Source organism: Ahaetulla prasina, chromosome 1 (assembly GCF_028640845.1).
Source record: "Ahaetulla prasina isolate Xishuangbanna chromosome 1, ASM2864084v1, whole genome shotgun sequence".
Classification (NCBI taxonomy): domain Eukaryota; kingdom Metazoa; phylum Chordata; class Lepidosauria; order Squamata; family Colubridae; genus Ahaetulla; species Ahaetulla prasina.
The window spans coordinates 256,156,126-256,177,078 of record NC_080539.1 but is presented as its reverse complement, the minus strand read 5'-3'; the positions used below and the strand labels follow the sequence as shown (position 1 = coordinate 256,177,078).

General features: G+C 37.8%; 1 protein-coding gene across 1 annotated transcript in view; it reads left to right on the top strand.

Annotated features, from left to right (window-relative positions):
• The window catches only part of VWCE (von Willebrand factor C and EGF domains), a 44,647-nt gene that overhangs the window by 12,995 nt on the left and 10,699 nt on the right, over window positions 1-20,953 (top strand). The window contains exons 7-13 of the mRNA XM_058158283.1: window positions 2,856-3,059; window positions 11,357-11,664; window positions 11,746-11,839; window positions 13,133-13,215; window positions 15,173-15,260; window positions 16,300-16,385; window positions 17,842-18,007. Of these exons, the coding sequence (XP_058014266.1) occupies window positions 2,856-3,059; window positions 11,357-11,664; window positions 11,746-11,839; window positions 13,133-13,215; window positions 15,173-15,260; window positions 16,300-16,385; window positions 17,842-18,007 (1,029 nt within the window). The remainder of the gene's footprint in view (window positions 1-2,855; window positions 3,060-11,356; window positions 11,665-11,745; window positions 11,840-13,132; window positions 13,216-15,172; window positions 15,261-16,299; window positions 16,386-17,841; window positions 18,008-20,953) is intronic.

The window sequence follows — 20,953 nt, the reverse complement described above, 5'->3', positions numbered from 1 at the left end:
TTCCTGCCTGGGCAGGGGGTTGGATTAGAAGGCCTCCAAGGTCTTTTCCAACTCTGTTGTTATTATTATTATTAAGCCCAATTGGGCTTTTGAGCACATGCGCTAAAATTAGCCTCCCCACAAAAATAAGCCCTCCCCAAAAATATTTAAATGCAGAGCTGGAAATCAGCTAAGATGGCAAAAGGAGTCCCATCTTGCTCCACGCACCCCAAAATAATAGAACTCCCCGAAAATAAGGCCAAGCGCTTATTTCGGGGTTCAAAAAAATACAGGGTCTTATTTTCGGGGAAACACGGTAATCAGTCAAGAACTTGCAGCTAACTTGTTTCTATTCACTGACCATATCTCTGAAATAGTACAGCTAGCATTCTGACCTAGTAGGAAGGGATATATAGGGACTTCATGGCTAGTATAGAAATTTGATAAAATAATAAACAAACAAATAATAAACAATAAAGTCACTCAGATGGGCTTATCAAAATATTTATCAATGTCATTCTGCAATTTTTACTGTGTCTGACTTTTATTTTCTTTGTGATGTAATAGGCCTAGAGTATATAATTTCTGATTTTGGTTTTGCTCTTGTCTGTCCAACAAGCTACTGCAGTGTTTTCCCGAAAACAAGACCAGGTCTTATTTTCTTTTGACCTCCGAAATAAGTGCTCAGCCTTATTTTCAGGGAGGTCTTATTTTCCCCCCATTTACTGGTATGAGGCAGGGGGCGGAGCAAGTGGCCGCTCATGCCAGCTTCCCAAAGGTTCGCAGCACGCCGTCCCACTACCCACGAAACAGCTGATTTGCAGGTGCTGCTCAGACTCCAGCAAGCATGGTCACTTTTGCAGCCAGTTGCAGCAGCGAAAGCAGCAGGAGGCCAAGTGATGCACCCCACGTGCCTCGCGCTCTCCTTACCAAATGGTGATGGTCACGGCAGGCAATTCCATCCATAGAACAGCTGCCTCATGGGTGCCGCTCCGGCTACTGTCTCCAGCAAGCGTGGCCGCTTTTGCACCGATTGCAGCCGCAAAAGCAGCAGGAGGCCAAGCGATGCGCCACACGCACCTCGTGCCGGCCTTCCAAAGGGTACTATAGCAGCAGCTATCCACAATTTTTTTACCGCTATTTCGTCCTGACCAGTGGTGAAATTAAATTTTTTTACTACGGGTTCTGTGGGTGTGGCTTGGTGGGCATGGTGTGACTTGGTGGGCATGGTAGGGGAAGGATATTGCAAAATCTCCATTCCCACCCCGCTCTGGGGTGTCTGCTGCTTCTGCTTTCCTTGCGTACAGCCAAAAGTTCGCAAAAGGCAGGAAGGTGAAATGCCAAGCTCAACTTGCACCCACACCTCATGTATAGGCCACCCCCAATCAGCACCAGACCTGGGGAGGCCATTGGAGGAGCCCTGCATGACCCCTGCCCATTTCCACTTTGCCTTTGCCAGAGCAGTGGGCGCTAGAAGGGCATTGTCCCGAAGCCTCCCCACCTCTTGCTTTGGGGCAGAAAGTGCCCGACAGGCCCAGGTTCAGTGGGCGGGCAGGCGGGTGAAGTGGCTGCACAGCTCGCTGAAGTTGAAAACGACCGGGGATTTGGGTGGCATTTACATGGTTGGGATGTCTGGAGGATCCCTGGCTTCTGAGGCAGGCAAGGCCCAGAGAGGAGGTGCTGTGAGGGAGCCCATTTCTCACGTTGGCCTCAGTTGCAAGGTCAGCTGGTGCCCTGGGCAGGGCTGGGGCTAGTAAGAGTGCACTGGAAACATCTCCAGGCACCCGGAGAGACAAAACTCCTGATCCTTGCTGGATAAGCTGATCTGCGGGCTGCAATTATGGAACCAAGCAGCCATTGGGTGACAGGGAAGGGAAGGGCTGCCTCCTGTGCTGGGCACGCCCACCCCATTCACTAGGGCTTATTTTTGGGGTAGGGTGTATATTATGGCCACCCCAAAAAAAATCAGGCTAGGACTTATTTTCGGGGTAGGTCGTATTTTCAGGAAAACATGGTAGTGCTTTGCTGGAAGACTGTTTTATTGTTTGCATGCTAATAAAATGATGTACCTTCAAAGTAATTTTGCTTGCTTTAGGTGACCCAGGTTTTGTCTACCACAATGTGGTTGAGCAGTTTTGCATGGCAGCCTATTTTTTTCTCCCCTTCTCTTATGCTGTTCCTGGCTATGTCTGAAGCTGATTTTAAACATTTCGGGTTGGATTTCAGTGGGTGGGCCATAGGGTTGCCTTACTGCTGGGCTAAGATTAATGCAGGAGCAGATTGGCTCTTTGTGGGCCAGCTTGCCAATGGCTGCCTTTTCCTTTTAGAATATGCTCCCCCCCCCCTTATCCCTGATCTTTTCCTTTGCTTTCCAAGCATTTGCACAAAGGCATGTCTTCAGCCCTCACTGTCTCCTTTGATATCAACACAGACCCTTTTTATCCCCTCCCCCCACCACATTTATTGAACCTTTCTTGTTCTGCCGCTACAGTGATTTAAGCAAATGATACAATTTATTGTAAGTTCACAGAAGATTAACTTCCCATTCCTAAGGAAGAATTAAGAAAATTAAAGAGAGCCACAGTTATTCCATATGTATATGCTATCTGTTTCATAGTTTGTTTATACCGGGGTCTCCAACCTTGGCAACTTTAAGACTTGTGGACGTCAACTCCCATCATCCCACAGCCAGCAAAGCTGGCTGAGGAATTCTGGGAGTTGACGTCCACAAGTCTTAAAGTTGCCAAGGTTGGAGACCCCTGGTTTATACTATACTTTCTGGCCCTTTATGGCTAAGCAACAAAATCTGTGCAGCTACAAGCTTGAGCTTGGCTAGCTGTGCAGTAAGCCTGTAGCGCCCTGTCTGTCTGGTGCAGATGTGAATGAATGCCGCCGACCCAGTGACAAGCGAACCTGCCAACACTCCTGTCACAATACACTGGGGAGTTTTATGTGCAGCTGTCATCCAGGCTACCGACTAAGTGTGGACAGATTGTCTTGTGAAGGTAAGGACTGCCATATAGTTCATCGTACAATAAAGCCTTCTCGATCCTTTGCACTGCATCAATTATTTATTTATTGTGATAAAAATTGATCAACTAGAAAAATCCTGAGGCTATGGGAATATGTGTGTGAGCAGTGGGAGAACAAGGAGATGTTGGAAAATGTGTAAATCTAGTCCACATCTGTTTAGTAAGCCAAAGTGATTCAGCCCAGCAGAGATTGACTTGCTGCTATAAACTGCTTAGGATGGTGACTACATCTGTTCCTCTAGAAATCTCAGTTAGCATGCTGTTTCCACTTTCTTGCTCATCTCATCTATGTTGGTAAATGTCCTGCTGAGTTTCACCAGTGATAGTGCTTTTGCCAAATGTATTGTTCCTATGGAACAGAACTATGACAACTATCAATCAAAAGCCCTCTCCTTTCATTACTGAGCTCCCCAATGGTCGTAGTTATGCCTACTGGTTCTTGCCGAACTTAAAAAATCAAGATCGGTTCAAAAAGGCTATTGAAACAGGTTATCTTCTGTCAGCATGTGGAGCTCACCAGTTCAGCTTTCTGGGGCAGAGATTTATTTTTGTAAACAGGCAGGCAGGCAGGAACATTCCATCTTCCAGGATTTTTTAAATGTGCTTTAAAAGATCTGTAAAATAACTTGAAGCAGTTTTAAACAGTATATTTTGCCATGTAGAGTGTTGTATGCAGTCACCCTTGGTTCATATTACATTGATAATCATTTCCAAGAAACATTTTAGTACAAATTTATCTGATCTTGTTTGTTACATAATTTTCCCTGAAGCATAATTTTGCAATACATATTTTATACTCTATACACTTGAATTTGTAAAATAAAAATAAACCTTTTTGTTTGCATCTTTGTAAAACATCTTTTTTCCTTGAGTGTCTCTTAAAAATTTTTTCATGTGAACTTTTTAGCAGATAAACAGAAATTAGTAATCTCTGTTCAAAATTCTACCTGCCCCATAAGCAGTTTGTTTTGACAGATGCTCTCAATTTTTTCAAAACAGGATTTCGTTTACTCTAGAGATACAGAATTTAGCAACCCTTTTCAAGAGCCTCTGTTATTGTAATCAGATAAGACTGGAGTCAAAAGCTGGGTAAAAAGCACAATTGAGAGCACAGTGTAAAAACTATTATTGATGGAGTATTAATACCTTCCTATCCAGTGGTGGGTTGCTACCGGTTCGCCCCAGGTTGGGCAAACCAGTAGCGGTGGCAGGAGGCTCCGCCCACGTACCTGGATGCTTCTGCACATGCACACTCCCACAAGCGAACTGGTAGCGAAAACCACCCCTGTTCCCATCAGTGATTGGAAGCTGTGCATTTTGGGCAAAGTGGGGGGGATGGGAGTTGGGGAGGATTTCTGAATATAATTGGCCATTTCTGTAATGGAGTGTGTGAATGACCTTGGGGAATGAAGGGAAGAGATGCTGCTTAGAAGCAATCAGACAAGCAAAGAAGGAGCCCGCTATGGATTAACTGTCAGAAGAAGTAATTTAGGAAGGAATCTAATGGATTAACTGTCAGAAGAAGTAATTTAGGAAGGAATCTAATGGATTAACTGTCAGAAGAAGTAATTTAGGAAGGAATCTAATGGATTAGCTCTCAGAAGAAGTAATTTAGGAAGGAATCTAATGGATTAACTTGGATTTGGACTATTAATGTTATCCAACAGAACATTCCATAACAGTGGACACCAACTGGTGGTCTGTGGACCACTGGTGGTCCGTGAGAAAATTTTGATGGTCCATGAAAAATTATTTATTTATTGTGATAAAAAATGATCAACTAGAAAAATCCTGGGGCTATGGGAATATGTGTGTGAGCAGTGGGAGAACAAGGAGATGTTGGAAAATGTGTAAATCTAGTCCACATCTGTTTAGTAAGCCAAAGTGATTCAGCCCAGCAGAGATTGACTTGCTGCTATAAACTGCTTAGGATGGTGACTACATCTGTTCCTCTAGAAATCTCAGTTAGCATGCTGTTTCCACTTTCTTGCTCATCTCATCTATGTTGGTAAATGTCCTGCTGAGTTTCACCAGTGATAGTGCTTTTGCCAAATGTATTGTTCCTATGGAACAGAACTATGACAACTATCAATCAAAAGCCCTCTCCTTTCATTACTGAGCTCCCCAATGGTCGTAGTTATGCCTACTGGTTCTTGCCGAACTTAAAAAATCAAGATCGGTTCAAAAAGGCTATTGAAACAGGTTATCTTCTGTCAGCATGTGGAGCTCACCAGTTCAGCTTTCTGGGGCAGAGATTTATTTTTGTAAACAGGCAGGCAGGCAGGCAGGCAGGCAGGCAGGCAGGCAGGCAGGAACATTCCATCTTCCAGGATTTTTAAATGTGCTTTAAAAGATCTGTAAAATAACTTGAAGCAGTTTTAAACAGGATTTCGTTTACTCTAGAGATACAGAATTTAGCAACCCTTTTCAAGAGCCTCTGTTATTGTAATCAGATAAGACTGGAGTCAAAAGCTGGGTAAAAAGCACAATTGAGAGCACAGTGTAAAAGCTATTATTGATGGAGTATTAATACCTTCCTATCCAGTGGTGGGTTGCTACCAGTTCGCCCCAGGTTGGGCAAACCAGTAGCGGTGGCAGGAGGCTCCGCCCACGTACCTGGATGCTTCTGCACATGCACACTCCCACAAGCGAACTGGTAGCGACGGGTTTTGAAAACCACCCCTGTTCCCATCAGTGATTGGAAGCTGTGCTTTTTGGGCAAAGTGGGGGGGATGGGAGTTGGGGAGGATTTCTGAATATAATTGGCCATTTCTGTAATGGAGTAGGGATAACAAATACATGGTGCAAAGAAATGATATCTATGTTTAAATGAATTAATGGGAAAAATGATAAAGAATTAAGATGAGAGAATCGTATTGTTGAAGTTGGAAGATTAGGATTACTTATTTATATTATTATTGTTGTTGTTATTATTGTTATTATTTAAAAAAGATTTGACCCAGTCAATACACTGTCCACAAAAATATGTATGGTGTGAAAAGAAACTGTAAATGAAACATGTTTGTTTTTTAAAAGAAGTAATTTAGGAAGGAATCTAATGGATTAACTGTCAGAAGAAGTAATTTAGGAAGGAATCTAATGGATTAACTGTCAGAAGAAGTAATTTAGGAAGGAATCTAATGGATTAACTGTCAGAAGAAGTAATTTAGGAAGGAATCTAATGGATTAACTTGGATTTGGACTATTAATGTTATCCAACAGAAAATTCCATAACAGTGGTCACCAACTGGTGGTCTGTGGACCACTGGTGGTCCGTGAGAAAATTTTGATGGTCCGCAGAAAAATTATTTGCATTTTTTATATTGCACGAAATCAGGGGTCCTCAAACTATGGACTCTTTCTCATGGTGTCTGTTTAGTTCCAACAACTGGTACCTGTTGGGGCCCTAAGGAGCCTGAGTGGGTAGGTGAGAGTGGCTGGGAAGGGAGGGGCGAGTAGAGGCTGGTTAGGTGCCCCTTGACATGAATGGCATCGAGTTGGCCAAGCTTACCCAGTCACATGACCACTTAGCCACGCCCACCCAGTCACATGACCACTTAGCCACGCCCACCCAGTCACATGACCACTTAGCCACGCCCACCCAGTCGGTCATTAGGCAGATCATATTAATGGTCTGGGATTGATTAAATATTGTTAATATTTGGCTTTATTAATAACCCTACACATTTGGAATATGGAAGTTATAGTGGAATAATTCTTAAAATATTAAGGATTAGAAATTGTGGAGATTTTGAGATACACTTCTGGGATTGATTAAATATTGTTAATATTTGGCTTTATTAATAACCCTACACATTTGGAATATGGAAGTTATAGTGGAATAATTCTTAAAATATTAGGGATTAGAAATTGTGGGGATTTTGAGATACACTTCTGGGATTGATTAAATATTGTTAATATTTGGCTTTATTAATAACCCTACACATTTGGAATATGGAAGTTATAGTGGAATAATTCTTAAAATATTAGGGATTAGAAATTGTGGAGATTTTGAGATACACTTCTGGGATTGATTAAATATTGTTAATATTTGGCTTTATTAATAACCCTACACATTTGGAATATGGAAGTTATAGTGGAATAATTCTTAAAATATTAGGGATTAGAAATTGTGGGGATTTTGAGATACACTTCTGGGATTGATTAAATATTGTTAATATTTGGCTTTATTAATAACCCTACACATTTGGAATATGGAAGTTATAGTGGAATAATTCTTAAAATATTAGGGATTAGAAATTGTGGAGATTTTGAGATACACTTCTGGGATTGATTAAATATTGTTAATATTTGGCTTTATTAATAACCCTACACATTTGGAATATGGAAGTTATAGTGGAATAATTCTTAAAATATTAGGGATTAGAAATTGTGGGGATTTTGAGATACACTTCTGGGATTGATTAAATATTGTTAATATTTGGCTTTATTAATAACCCTACACATTTGGAATATGGAAGTTATAGTGGAATAATTCTTAAAATATTAAGGATTAGAAATTGTGGGGATTTTGAGATACACTTCTGGGATTGATTAAATATTGTTAATATTTGGCTTTATTAATAACCCTACACATTTGGAATATGGAAGTTATAGTGGAATAATTCTTAAAATATTAGGGATTAGAAATTGTGGGGATTTTGAGATACACTTCTGGGATTGATTAAATATTGTTAATATTTGGCTTTATTAATAACCCTACACATTTGGAATATGGAAGTTATAGTGGAATAATTCTTAAAATATTAAGGATTAGAAATTGTGGGGGAATGATTTCAAAAAGTGGTAAATAAATAAATAAATAAATAAATAAATAAAATAAACCTTTTTGTTTGCATCTTTGTAAAACATCTTTTTTCCTTGAGTGTCTCTTAAAAATTTTTTCATGTGAACTTTTTAGCAGATAAACAGAAATTAGTAATCTCTGTTCAAAATTCTACCTGCCCCATAAGCAGTTTGTTTTGACAGATGCTCTCAATTTTTTCAAAACAGGATTTCGTTTACTCTAGAGATACAGAATTTAGCAACCCTTTTCAAGAGCCTCTGTTATTGTAATCAGATAAGACTGGAGTCAAAAGCTGGGTAAAAAGCACAATTGAGAGCACAGTGTAAAAGCTATTATTGATGGAGTATTAATACCTTCCTATCCAGTGGTGGGTTGCTACCAGTTCGCCCCAGGTTGGGCAAACCAGTAGCGGTGGCAGGAGGCTCCGCCCACGTACCTGGATGCTTCTGCACATGCACAGAAGCATCATACGCATGAACTTGCACACTCCCACAAGCGAACTGGTAGCGACGGGTTTTGAAAACCACCCCTGTTCCCATCAGTGATTGGAAGCTGTGCTTTTTGGGCAAAGTGGGGGGGATGGGAGTTGGGGAGGATTTCTGAATATAATTGGCCATTTCTGTAATGGAGTGTGTGAATGACCTTGGGGAATGAAGGGAAGAGATGCTGCTTAGAAGCAATCAGACAAGCAAGGAAGGAGCCCGCTATGGATTAACTGTCAGAAGAAGTAATTTAGGAAGGAATCTAATGGATTAACTGTCAGAAGAAGTAATTTAGGAAGGAATCTAATGGATTAACTGTCAGAAGAAGTAATTTAGGAAGGAATCTAATGGATTAACTGTCAGAAGAAGTAATTTAGGAAGGAATCTAATGGATTAACTGTCAGAAGAAGTAATTTAGGAAGGAATCTAATGGATTAACTTGGATTTGGACTATTAATGTTATCCAACAGAACATTCCATAACAGTGGACACCAACTGGTGGTCTGTGGACCACTGGTGGTCCGTGAGAAAATTTTGATGGTCCGCAGAAAAATTATTTGCATTTTTTATATTGCACGAAATCAGGGGTCCTCAAACTATGGACTCTTTCTCATGGTGTCTGTTTAGTTCCAACAACTGGTACCTGTTGGGGCCCTAAGGAGCCTGAGCGGGTAGGTGAGAGTGGCTGAGAAGGGAGGGGCGAGTAGAGGCTGGTGAGGTGCCCCTTGACATGAATGGCATCGAGTTGGCCAAGCCCACCCAGTCACATGACCACTTAGCCACGCCCACCCAGTCACATGACCACTTAGCCACGCCCACCCAGTCACATGACCACTTAGCCACGCCCACCCAGTCGGACATTAGGCAGATCATATTAATGGTTTGCGGGATTGAAAAATTACTAAATAATTTTAAAGATCATAAATGTAGGGGTTTGGAGGTATAATTATGGGATTGATGAAAATTTATTAAGCAGGAGTTTTTAAATATTGAGATGTTGGCACTATAGAAATATACTGAGTAATTTTATTAAGCAGGAGTTTTAAATATTGAGATGTTGGAACTATAGAAATATACTGAGTAATTTTATTAAGCAGGAGTTTTAAATATTGAGATGTTGGAACTATAGAAATATACTGAGTAATTTTATTAAGCAGGAGTTTTAAATATTGAGATGTTGGAACTATAGAAATATACTGAGTAATTTTATTAAGCAGGAGTTTTAAATATTGAGATGTTGGAACTATAGAAATATACTGAGTAATTTTATTAAGCAGGAGTTTTAAATATTGAGATGTTGGAACTATAGAAATATACTGAGTAATTTTATTAAGCAGGAGTTTTAAATATTGAGATGTTGGAACTATAGAAATATACTGAGTAATTTTATTAAGCAGGAGTTTTAAATATTGAGATGTTGGAACTATAGAAATATACTGAGTAATTTTATTAAGCAGGAGTTTTAAATATTGAGATGTTGGAACTATAGAAATATACTGAGTAATTTTATTAAGCAGGAGTTTTAAATATTGAGATGTTGGAACTATAGAAATATACTGAGTAATTTTATTAAGCAGGAGTTTTAAATATTGAGATGTTGGAACTATAGAAATATACTGAGTAATTTTATTAAGCAGGAGTTTTAAATATTGAGATGTTGGAACTATAGAAATATACTGAGTAATTTTATTAAGCAGGAGTTTTAAATATTGAGATGTTGGAACTATAGAAATATACTGAGTAATTTTATTAAGCAGGAGTTTTAAATATTGAGATGTTGGAACTATAGAAATATACTGAGTAATTTTATTAAGCAGGAGTTTTAAATATTGAGATGTTGGAACTATAGAAATATACTGAGTAATTTTATTAAGCAGGAGTTTTAAATATTGAGATGTTGGAACTATAGAAATATACTGAGTAATTTTATTAAGCAGGAGTTTTAAATATTGAGATGTTGGAACTATAGAAATATACTGAGTAATTTTATTAAGCAGGAGTTTTAAATATTGAGATGTTGGAACTATAGAAATATACTGAGTAATTTTATTAAGCAGGAGTTTTAAATATTGAGATGTTGGAACTATAGAAATATACTGAGTAATTTTATTAAGCAGGAGTTTTAAATATTGAGATGTTGGAACTATAGAAATATACTGAGTAATTTTATTAAGCAGGAGTTTTAAATATTGAGATGTTGGAACTATAGAAATATACTGAGTAATTTTATTAAGCAGGAGTTTTAAATATTGAGATGTTGGAACTATAGAAATATACTGAGTAATTTTATTAAGCAGGAGTTTTAAATATTGAGATGTTGGAACTATAGAAATATACTGAGTAATTTTATTAAGCAGGAGTTTTTAAATATTGAGATGTTGGCACTATAGAAATATACTGAGTAATTTTGGTTAAATTGTTATAAAATGGATTTACAGGGGATAATAGAGACATATGAAGAAATATTCTTGATGCTAAAAAGTGTGCATGAAACTTATGAAGACCAATAAGGAGACAAGGGAATTGTTTAAAGACAGAGAAACGAAATGTAGAAGTCACTCAACAATTGGGGGAAGAAGAGGAACACGATATTCAAGAAATAGATGAGAAATTAGAAGAAGCAGTGGAAGGGAAAAATCAAACAAACTGAACTATAATGTTTGTTTTTCATTCCAGGCAGGCAACATTTCCTGTATTTCTCCAGAATGTACACCCAGTCCGTGTCCTAGTTCTACTCAGACTGATTGTTGTCCCTGCCAGCCAGGTAGATCTCTCTCAATTACTTAATTATTGCCATGCAGACATCTTGTTTTTTTAGAGACAGTGTAAAACAAGAAGGGTGAAAATGGTGGGAAGTCATTCTTAGAAAGATTTCATTCAAACAAGTAAGATATCCTATGAGTAGGTAATGCTACAATTCACAGATAAAGACTTTTCAATGCTTGAGTGCTTCCCTCTATAAGTGAATTGTGGGGGGGGGAATGATTTCAAAAAAGTGGTAAATAAATAAAATAAACCTTTTGTTTGCATCTTTGTAAAACATCTTTTTCCTTGAGTGTCTCTTAAAGGAACCCCATTTCCTTTTCCGCTCATTCCCATTCTCTCTGTGCTTCCATCAACAGCTTCTCCCACTTCCTCATCTCCTCCCCACAGCTCATCTTTTGGCACCTCTTTCTGGCCCAGAACTGCCAGGCCTTCTCTGCCAGTAAGTCCTCTGTCACCGTTGTTACCAAAAAAATTTAGCCCATCTATTTCCCCAAGCCCTCTGACTCCCTCACTTCCATCTGCCTGCTGGCACGGAGGGGTTCTTCATGAAGATAACAGCTCCTGGACAGAGCCACCATGTCTGAATTGCTCCTGCGAGGTATATGGCATATTTTGAGTTCTTACCTTACTCTTCAACTTCAAGTATTATGTTGGTACTGTCTGTATTGTCTTATTTCAGGGTGGACAAGTGTTTTGTCAAACAGTGACATGTGAAGTTTCCTGCTCTCACCCAATTCCCCCAGCCCAGGGAGAATGCTGTCCTACCTGCACAGGTGAGAGAAGTACCCACTAGATCAAGGCTCTATATGCTTGTGTCAGATTGGATCATGTGGGCCTTCCCTTATTCTAGCCACGGAGGATTTTCACCATATACCTCCTTCCCCCACAATTGATCAGAAGCAGTCTCTAATTTTTGGAACTTGACTTAATAAGTCCCCATTCCTATTTTTATTAACATTTTTGTTTCCTGGAAATTATATAAAACTTGGTCTAAGTTTCCTGACTTTGTTATACTTTATGGATCACCTCATTCACTGGAGCACCTGAAAACTGGGCAGAAGGTTGATACATCTTTATTCACATAGGTGCCATATCTTGTGCAACCTGACATTTTGTGTAAAATGTGAGTCAACCTTGACTTCTGGTATCCAGCTATGCAACATTCTGTATACAGTTAGCAAATTGTAGGATAGGTTTTTTTTAGACCACTTTTAATTGATAGCTAAAAATATTGGCACTGTAACACCAATTTTAAAATTAAAAAGTTTAATTGGTCAAAATCTCATGAGATTTTCAGGTCTTAAAAGATTTCAGTAATATCCATTGATTCTAATATTGTTTGAACCTTGTAAGGTTTGGCAATTTCAGCCATTTTTAATGTAGTGAATATATTTCTTAATTAGATTGATATCCCATCTTTTCTTCAGGAGCTCAAGGCAGCATTCATAGCATTCCCTTCATCTATTTTTCCCCACAAAAAGAATCCTGTGAGGCAGGTTGAGCTGAGAGAATAACCAGCCAAAAGACACTACTTAATTTCTATGGTTAAGGATGAACTGAGCTGAACTAAATCCAACCACATAGCTCTCAATCATTATGGATATCCTGTGGAGTATCACAGGTCTATCCTGGTACCTACAGACATTCCTTAACCTAGACTTACTTTAACCTAAAAAAAAAAAATAGCTGTGAAGTTTTCAGAAAAGGAATGAACACAGTAGAGAGAGCAACATTTCCCAACTTGATGGCCTTCTTTAAGACTTTTGGCCCTAATAGGAGGGTATAGTGTGATATATAGGGAGCTTTGCATGTTGGACATAACTGAAATAGAGCTTTTAATTGGGCTCAACAGCCAAGAGGTACCTTGAATTATCTGTGACTTGCAAATGGTGATATTGTTACATGTATTTTCATCTATGGAATATTGGAGAGCATCTAGCAAGTTTTTGAAAATATCTAAATGCTGACCACTGAAATTTTCCCAGTTAAGAGAAAGTGTAATGGGGCCTATTTCCCTTAGTTCTTGTCCCTTCAGAGAAGAATCTTCTCATTCCTGTTTCCTACAGGCTGTTTCTATTATGGGATGTCCAGAATTGAAGGGGACGTATTCTCTCTCTCTGAGGAGAACTGCACAGTCTGTGTCTGCCTGGTGAGCCTCAGGGAGTTGGGGCTGGTATTTCTTTGAGGACATATACATTAATACTTGCTAATACTTTAGATGAAAATAAATACAATGACTGTTGCTTTTGCTAGGAGCCATCTAACAACATTGTACTGAAACTTGTAAATGTTTTGATAGGCATCTGCTTTTTTGATCAATAGCCCAGAAAGCAGGATTGAATTAAGAGATGGAATTATTCCTCCTCCTCCTTCTCCTCCTACTCTGTTTTACTTTATAGTACAAACTATTATCCAATTTAACATGAAGTTTCAGACCCACATGATTTTATAATGTAGCCATATCTTGGGTCACTGATTTTCAACTATTTATCAAAGATGCCAAGTTAAAAAAAAAATACAAAAAGAGGGGAGAAGAATACTATAGTGAAAGACAAAATACTTTCCAGCTTCTATCAAACTTGAATTTTCATGTTGCTTTCATGCCACCCAAATGCCTTTTCTGAACCTGGCTGTTCAGAGGGTTCAAGGAGGGTACAAGGAGGGTTCCCTTTGATGTTAAACCCATACAAGGATCCCATAGGCAGGAGCAGGATATAGTGTGTTAAAGTATATTGTGAATTTAAAATATTAGGGATTAGAAATTGTGGGGATTTTGAGATACACTTCTGGGATTGATTAAATATTGTTAATATTTGGCTTTATTAATAACCCTACACATTTGGAATATGGAAGTTATAGTGGAATAATTCTTAAAATATTAAATATTAGTAATTTAGTAGGGGATAACAAATACATGGTGCAAAGAAATGTTATCTATGTTTAAATGAATTAATGGGAAAAATGATAAAGAATTAAGATGAGAGAATCGTATTGTTGAAGTTGGAAGATTAGGATTACTTATTTATATTATTATTGTTGTTATTATTGTTATTATTTAAAAAAGATTTGACCCAGTCAATACACTGTCCACAAAATATGTATGGTGTGAAAAAACTGTGAATGAAACATGCTTGTTTTTTTTAAAAAAAGAAGTAATTTAGGAAGGATCTTCCCTAATTGTTTGGGCAGTTAAAATTGGTGGCAGGAAGTCTGTACTTCAGAATTAGCAAGATTCTGTTAATATAGTGTTACAATAAAGTAGAATTAGTTTATCTAGTTGTGTTTCTTGTCTGGTTTACCAGCGAGGGCTGACAATTTCTCTCTCTGACTGTCTCTCTTCCTTGTTCCTCCCTCCTACCTCACAGGTTTCTCAAAGTCCAGCCTGGCCCCTTCTCCCATGGCCCTTACAAACCCCTCACTACAAGCTGTACTCTCTTCCTTTTCAGCCTTCATTGTTAGCATTCTTATCCACATAATCACTGGGATGCCTGTCTCCAGTGGTTGAAGTCTGCTATCCAGGAAGAGTGCATAGAATTGATTGGGTGAGCAGAGTTTTTCCAAGGGGTAATTTTATAGGTGAGATGCACTGAGACTCTTTACCAGCCACATCATGGCTAGGAGCAATACTAATCCTACTCTTAGGCAGTAGGTGTCACGAAAGGAGAGCATATTCTCCAGTGTTAATTTAATTGGTATTGTATTTGTTGCCAAAGAAAAGCTTATAGGATGTCTCTGTCTCAAAGCTGAAAATAGTGTTGGTGGTCTTGGAACTAAACATTTGACGTAGAGCATGTGCTTTTTATCTGAGGTGGCAAAATGCACTGAAGTGGTCCAGAGTGAGGAGCATTTGGAATTTAATGGAGACAATGGGTGTGAGCATTTGGGAGGTGAAGGATTATGTTCACAACAACCCATTCATTCTTTGTTACAGTTTTTCTTATCTTGTTGCCTAGAAAGTATAGTGGCTGAAATTTAAATTATCCTGATGCCACAAGTTTATGGAACACATTCACAAATATAATCCAGATGTGTCATCAGGCTGAAACTGCATTGTAGAAAATGAAAAATCAAACAAACTGAACTATAATGTTTGTTTTTCATTCCAGGCAGGCAACATTTCCTGTATTTCTCCAGAATGTACACCCAGTCCGTGTCCTAGTTCTGCTCAGACTGATTGTTGTCCCTGCCAGCCAGGTAGATCTCTCTCAATTACTTAATTATTGCCATGCAGACATCTTGTTTTTTTAGAGACAGTGTAAAACAAGAAGGGTGAAAATGGTGGGAAGTCATTCTTAGAAAGATTTCATTCAAACAAGTAAGATATCCTATGAGTAGGTAATGCTACAATTCACAGATAAAGACTTTTCAATGCTTGAGTGCTTCCCTCTATAAGTGAATTGTGGGGGGGGGAATGATTTCAAAAAAGTGGTAAATAAATAAAACAATAAATAATGGAAATATCAAGTAAATATAATTATCTGGAGTACAACTGTCCTTGAAACATTGAAATGTCCTCTTCACATGCAAATAGGGAGTAAGTGATTATGTCATGATTTGGTGATGGCAGTGGTGGGGAATAATCTGCACATAGAAAGTAAGTACACCAAAAAAAGTATAAGGTTAGAAGTTTGGTCCTAGTATCTAATGTTCTAAGTGGAAGGAACCACAAGTAAAAGAACATTTAGTCATAGAAGTAGGGTATTGTATGCAGCAAGAACTCTACTGCATGATGTAAGGAAAGCAAAACATTTTCTACAAAACTACTGACCAGGGGGGCAATAAATGAAAAGAGCCTACATCGAAATTCTACACTGCTTTCCAGTGTTAAAAACTTCCAAGGCAATTTATTACATTCAGCTGAAGTGAGGATTAGGGCAATGAATGGAACATGTTAAGAGGCACGGAATAGGTAAATGAAAGATTTTTTTCCTGTTGTGAAAAAATAAGTACATTTGAGGGGGATGAATTTCAAGCGAGGATGCTGAAAAAATTAAAATTAAAATCCAAGTGTCTGTGCACTATGACAAGACACGGTAATATAAATTTACATCATAAGAGCTACGGGCACAAGATCATTAGAGCTGTACATTTATAAATGTGATACTATAGATTAATTGGCCTTTTATCTGGTCACCAATGCTTCTCTTTTCTATGGAAAGATCACCTGTGCCATGTTACTCTTTCCTGCTATGAATCTTCTATAGCAGGATTGACCTGTTGCTTTCCTCTGTAGCAGAATGTCATTTCCGTGGGCAAATATACATCCAAGGGACCGAGTTCAACCCAGATGGTGATAACTGTACCATCTGTGTGTGCAGGGTATGTGTTTTATCTACCTTTACTCATCTGCCTTTAAAAAAAATTGAAGTTTATTGTAATATAAATTTACATCATAAGAGCTACGGGCACAAGATCATTAGAGCTGTACATTTATAAATGTGATACTATAGATTAATTGGCCTTTATCTGAGGTGGCAAAATGCACTGAAGTGGTCCAGAGTGAGCAGCATTTGGAATTTAATGGAGACAATGGGTGTGAGCATTTGGGAGGTGAAGGATTATGTTCACAACAACCCATTCATTTTTTGTTACAGTTTTTCTTATCTTGTTGCCTAGAAAGTATAGTGGCTGAAATTTAAATTATCCTGATGCCACAAGTTTATGGAACACATTCACAAATATAATCCAGATGTGTCATCAGGCTGAAACTGCATTGTAGAAAATGAAAAATCAAACAAACTGAACTATAATGTTTGTTTTTCATTCCAGGCAGGCAACATTTCCTGTATTTCTCCAGAATGTACACCCAGTCCGTGTCCTAGTTCTACTCAGACTGATTGTTGTCCCTGCCAGCCAGGTAGATCTCTCTCAATTACTTAATTATTGCCATGCAGACATCTTGTTTTTTTAGAGACAGTGTAAAACAAGAAGGGTGAAAATGGTGGGAAGTCATTCTTAGAAAGATTTCATTCAAACAAGTAAGATATCCTATGAGTAGTTAATGCTACAATTCACAGATAAAGACTTTTCAATGCTTGAGTGCTTCCGTCTATAAGTGAATTGTGGGGGGGGGGGAATGATTTCAAAAAAGTGGTAAATAAATAAAACAATAAATAATGGAAATATCAAGTAAATATAATTATCTGGAGTACAACTGTCCTTGAAACATTGAGATGTCCTCTTCACATGCAAATAGGGAGTAAGTGATTATGTCATGATTTGGTGATGGCAGTGGTGGGGAATAATCTGCACATAGAAAGTAAGTACACCAAAAAAAGTATAAGGTTAGAAGTTTGGTCCTAGTATCTAATGTTCTAAGTGGAAGGAACCACAAGTAAAAGAACATTTAGTCATAGAAGTAGGGTATTGTATGCAGCAAGAACTCTACTGCATGATGTAAGGAAAGCAAAACATTTTCTACAAAACTACTGACCAGGGGGGCAATAAATGAAAAGAGCCTTCATCGAAATTCTACACTGCTTTCCAGTGTTAAAAACTTCCAAGGCAATTTATTACATTCAGCTGAAGTGAGGATTAGGGCAATGAATGGAACATGTTAAGAGGCACGGAATAGGTAAATGAAAGATTTTTTTCCTGTTGTGAAAAAAATAAGTACATTTGAGGGGGATGAATTTCAAGCGAGGATGCTGAAAAAATTAAAATTAAAATCCAAGTGTCTGTGCACTATGACAAGACACGGTAATATAAATTTACATCATAAGAGCTACGGGCACAAGATCATTAGAGCTGTACATTTATAAATGTGATACTATAGATTAATTGGCCTTTATCTGAGGTGGCAAAATGCACTGAAGTGGTCCAGAGTGAGCAGCATTTGGAATTTAATGGAGACAATGGGTGTGAGCATTTGGAATTTAATGGAGACAATGGGTGTGAGCATTTGGAATTTAATGGAGACAATGGGTGTGAGCATTTGGGAGGTGAAGGATTATGTTCACAACAACCCATTCATTTTTGTTACAGTTTTTCTTATCTTGTTGCCTAGAAAGTATAGTGGCTGAAATTTAAATTATCCTGATGCCACAAGTTTATCACATGGTCCAATCAGGCCACCATCCTAACCGGAGTAGCTTCCCAGTCACGCCTTTCCAGGTGCAGGTTGAACGTCCATGACTCCCAGTGAAAGAATGTTGTTGTTGTTATGGCTATACATCTCACTCCATTGCCATCCAACCCCCCTTCCCAATTCCCACAGCATGCCCATCCGCCAAGTGTGGCAGCCCTGAAGATGCAAAGAAAAAAATGGCCTCCAGGGCTGACATCTGGCCCCAATATTTCTTTATTGTGATTGCATCGAGCATTGAGGGAGACAAACAAAATATATATACAGTATTAAGAAACTGGAAAAGTGATATTATTCCAGATGCCAAAAAATGGTTGTCAGAAATGTGCATCTATGTGTTTTGGAAAAAGCAATATTTTCTACTAATCAAAGGATCTTATCATTTTGTGTAGGAATTCCTATGGGAGAGATTTTGTGATATCTTACAATAATATCTTCTATTGTTTACACTGTAATAATGAATTCATTGCTGAACTAGTAACAATTGATAAATACAATATATAAGATACATATTTAATAGAGAAAATGCAATTTGGAGACTGTTTTATTAGAATAATTAAAGCGATTTATGGAGAGCAAACAGCACAGATTATAGTAAATGGTAGCTTGACAGAAGTTATTAAGATTGCGAAAGGAACGAGACAGGGATGTCCCTTATCACCATTATTGTTTGTTTTGACTCTGGAACCATTATTAGATAAAATACGAATTAATGAAAATAGAGGAATTAAGATTAGACAATATGAGTACAAAGTTAGAGCTTTTGCAGATGATGTAGTGGTTACGTTAATCTAATCCTATAGATTCAAGTAGATTTTTGTTGGAAGTAATTGATAAATATGGAAAGGTATCAGGATTTAAAATAAATCAGAATAAAACAAAAGTGATAATTAAAAATATGTCTATACAACAGAAACAAAAACTAGAGGAAATGACAGGATTTGAGGTAGTAAAAAAGGTTAAATATTTAGGGGTCTATATTAGCTCATCGAACAAGAAACTTTATAAGAATAATTATGACTTGCTATGGCAAAAAGTTCAGAATGATATGAGTGGCTGGAAGAAATTGCAGTTATCCCTATTGGGAAGGATTGCGGCTATTAAAATGAATGTGCTACCTAGATTTTGTTTCTGTTCCAGATGATACCAATAATTAAAAAGGATAAAAATTTGGAAGATTGGCAGAGTGGGATTAATAAATTTATATGGCAGGGTAAAAAGGCGAGGCTTAAAATGAAAATAATACAGGACTCACGGGAAAGAGGTGGTTTAAGAATGCCTAACTTTAAATTATATTATGAAGCAGTAGCCCTTTCAGTAATAAGTGACTGGTTTAACTTAACAGAGGAAAGAATTTTGAATATAGAAGGTTATGACTTGTTATATGGATGGCATGCGTACTTATTTTATGAAAAAAAAGTGGATAGGGCTTTTAAGAATCATGTGTTGAGAAGTGCTCTTTTGGTCTGGAAAAATATTCCTATAAATTAGAATACAAGATTCCTATATGGGCGAGCCCTAGGCATGCAATAGAGAATATAAATATAGAACATAAACAGGAAATGATTACTTATAAAGAACTTTTGTATGTTGAAGGAGGTAGATTGCAATTAAAATCATTACAGGTATTAAATGAAGAAGGAGGAATTATACTTGGTTTCAATATGGGCAAATAAGTGCTAGATGGAAAGAAGATCAAAAAATTGGTATAATGCAAAGGGAGGAAAATTTAATGAAGCAAATTAGAAATCAGACCCAGGAGCATATAAAGAGATTGTATAATGTGTTGTTTGAAATAGATTCGGAAAAGGATTTGGTAAAGGATTGTATGATAAAATGGGCACAGAATATTCAGGAACCAATAATGTTGGAAACATGGGAGAAAATTTGGGTTAGAAATGTTAAGTTTACACAAGCACAGAATTTAAGGGAAAATTTTTATAAGATGTTTTATAGATGGCACTTAGATCCCAAAAAATTATCATGTATGTATCCTAATATCCAAGCGAAATGTTGGAGGTGTGATTGTGATGATGCCTCATATTTTCATATTTGGTGGACTTGCAAGAAAATTAATAGAATAGAATAGAATAGAATTTTATTGGCCAAGTGTGATTGGACACACAAGGAATTTGTCTTGGTGCATATGCTCTCAGTGTACATAAAAGAAAAGATACGTTCATCAAGGTACAACATTTACAACACAATTGATGATCAATATATCAATATAAATCATAAGGATTGCCAGCAACAAGTTATAGTCATACAGTCATAAGTGGAAAGAGATTGGTGATGGGAACTATGAAACGATTAATAGTAGTGCAGATTCAGTAAATAGTCTGACAGTGTTGAGGGAATTATTTGTTTAGCAGAGTGATGGCCTTCGGGAAAAAACTGTTCTTGTGTCTAGTTGTTCTGGTGTGCAGTGCTCTATAGCGTCGTTTTGAGGGTAGGAGTTGAAACAGTTTATGTCCAGGATGCGAGGGATCTGCAAATATTTTCACGGCTCTCTTCTTGATTCGTGCAGTATACAGGTCCTCAATGGAAGGCAAGTTGGTAGCAATTATTTTTTCTGCAGTTCTAATTATCCTCTGAAGTCTGTGTTTTTCTTGTTGGGTTGCAGAACCGAACCAGACAGTTATAGAGGTGCAAATGACAGACTCAATAATTCCTCTGTAGAACTGGATCAGCAGCTCCTTGGGCAGTTTGAGCTTACTGAGTTGGCGCAGAAAGAACATTCTTTGTTGTCCTTTTTTAATGATGTTTTTGATGTTAGCTGTCCATTTGAGATCTTGCGATATGA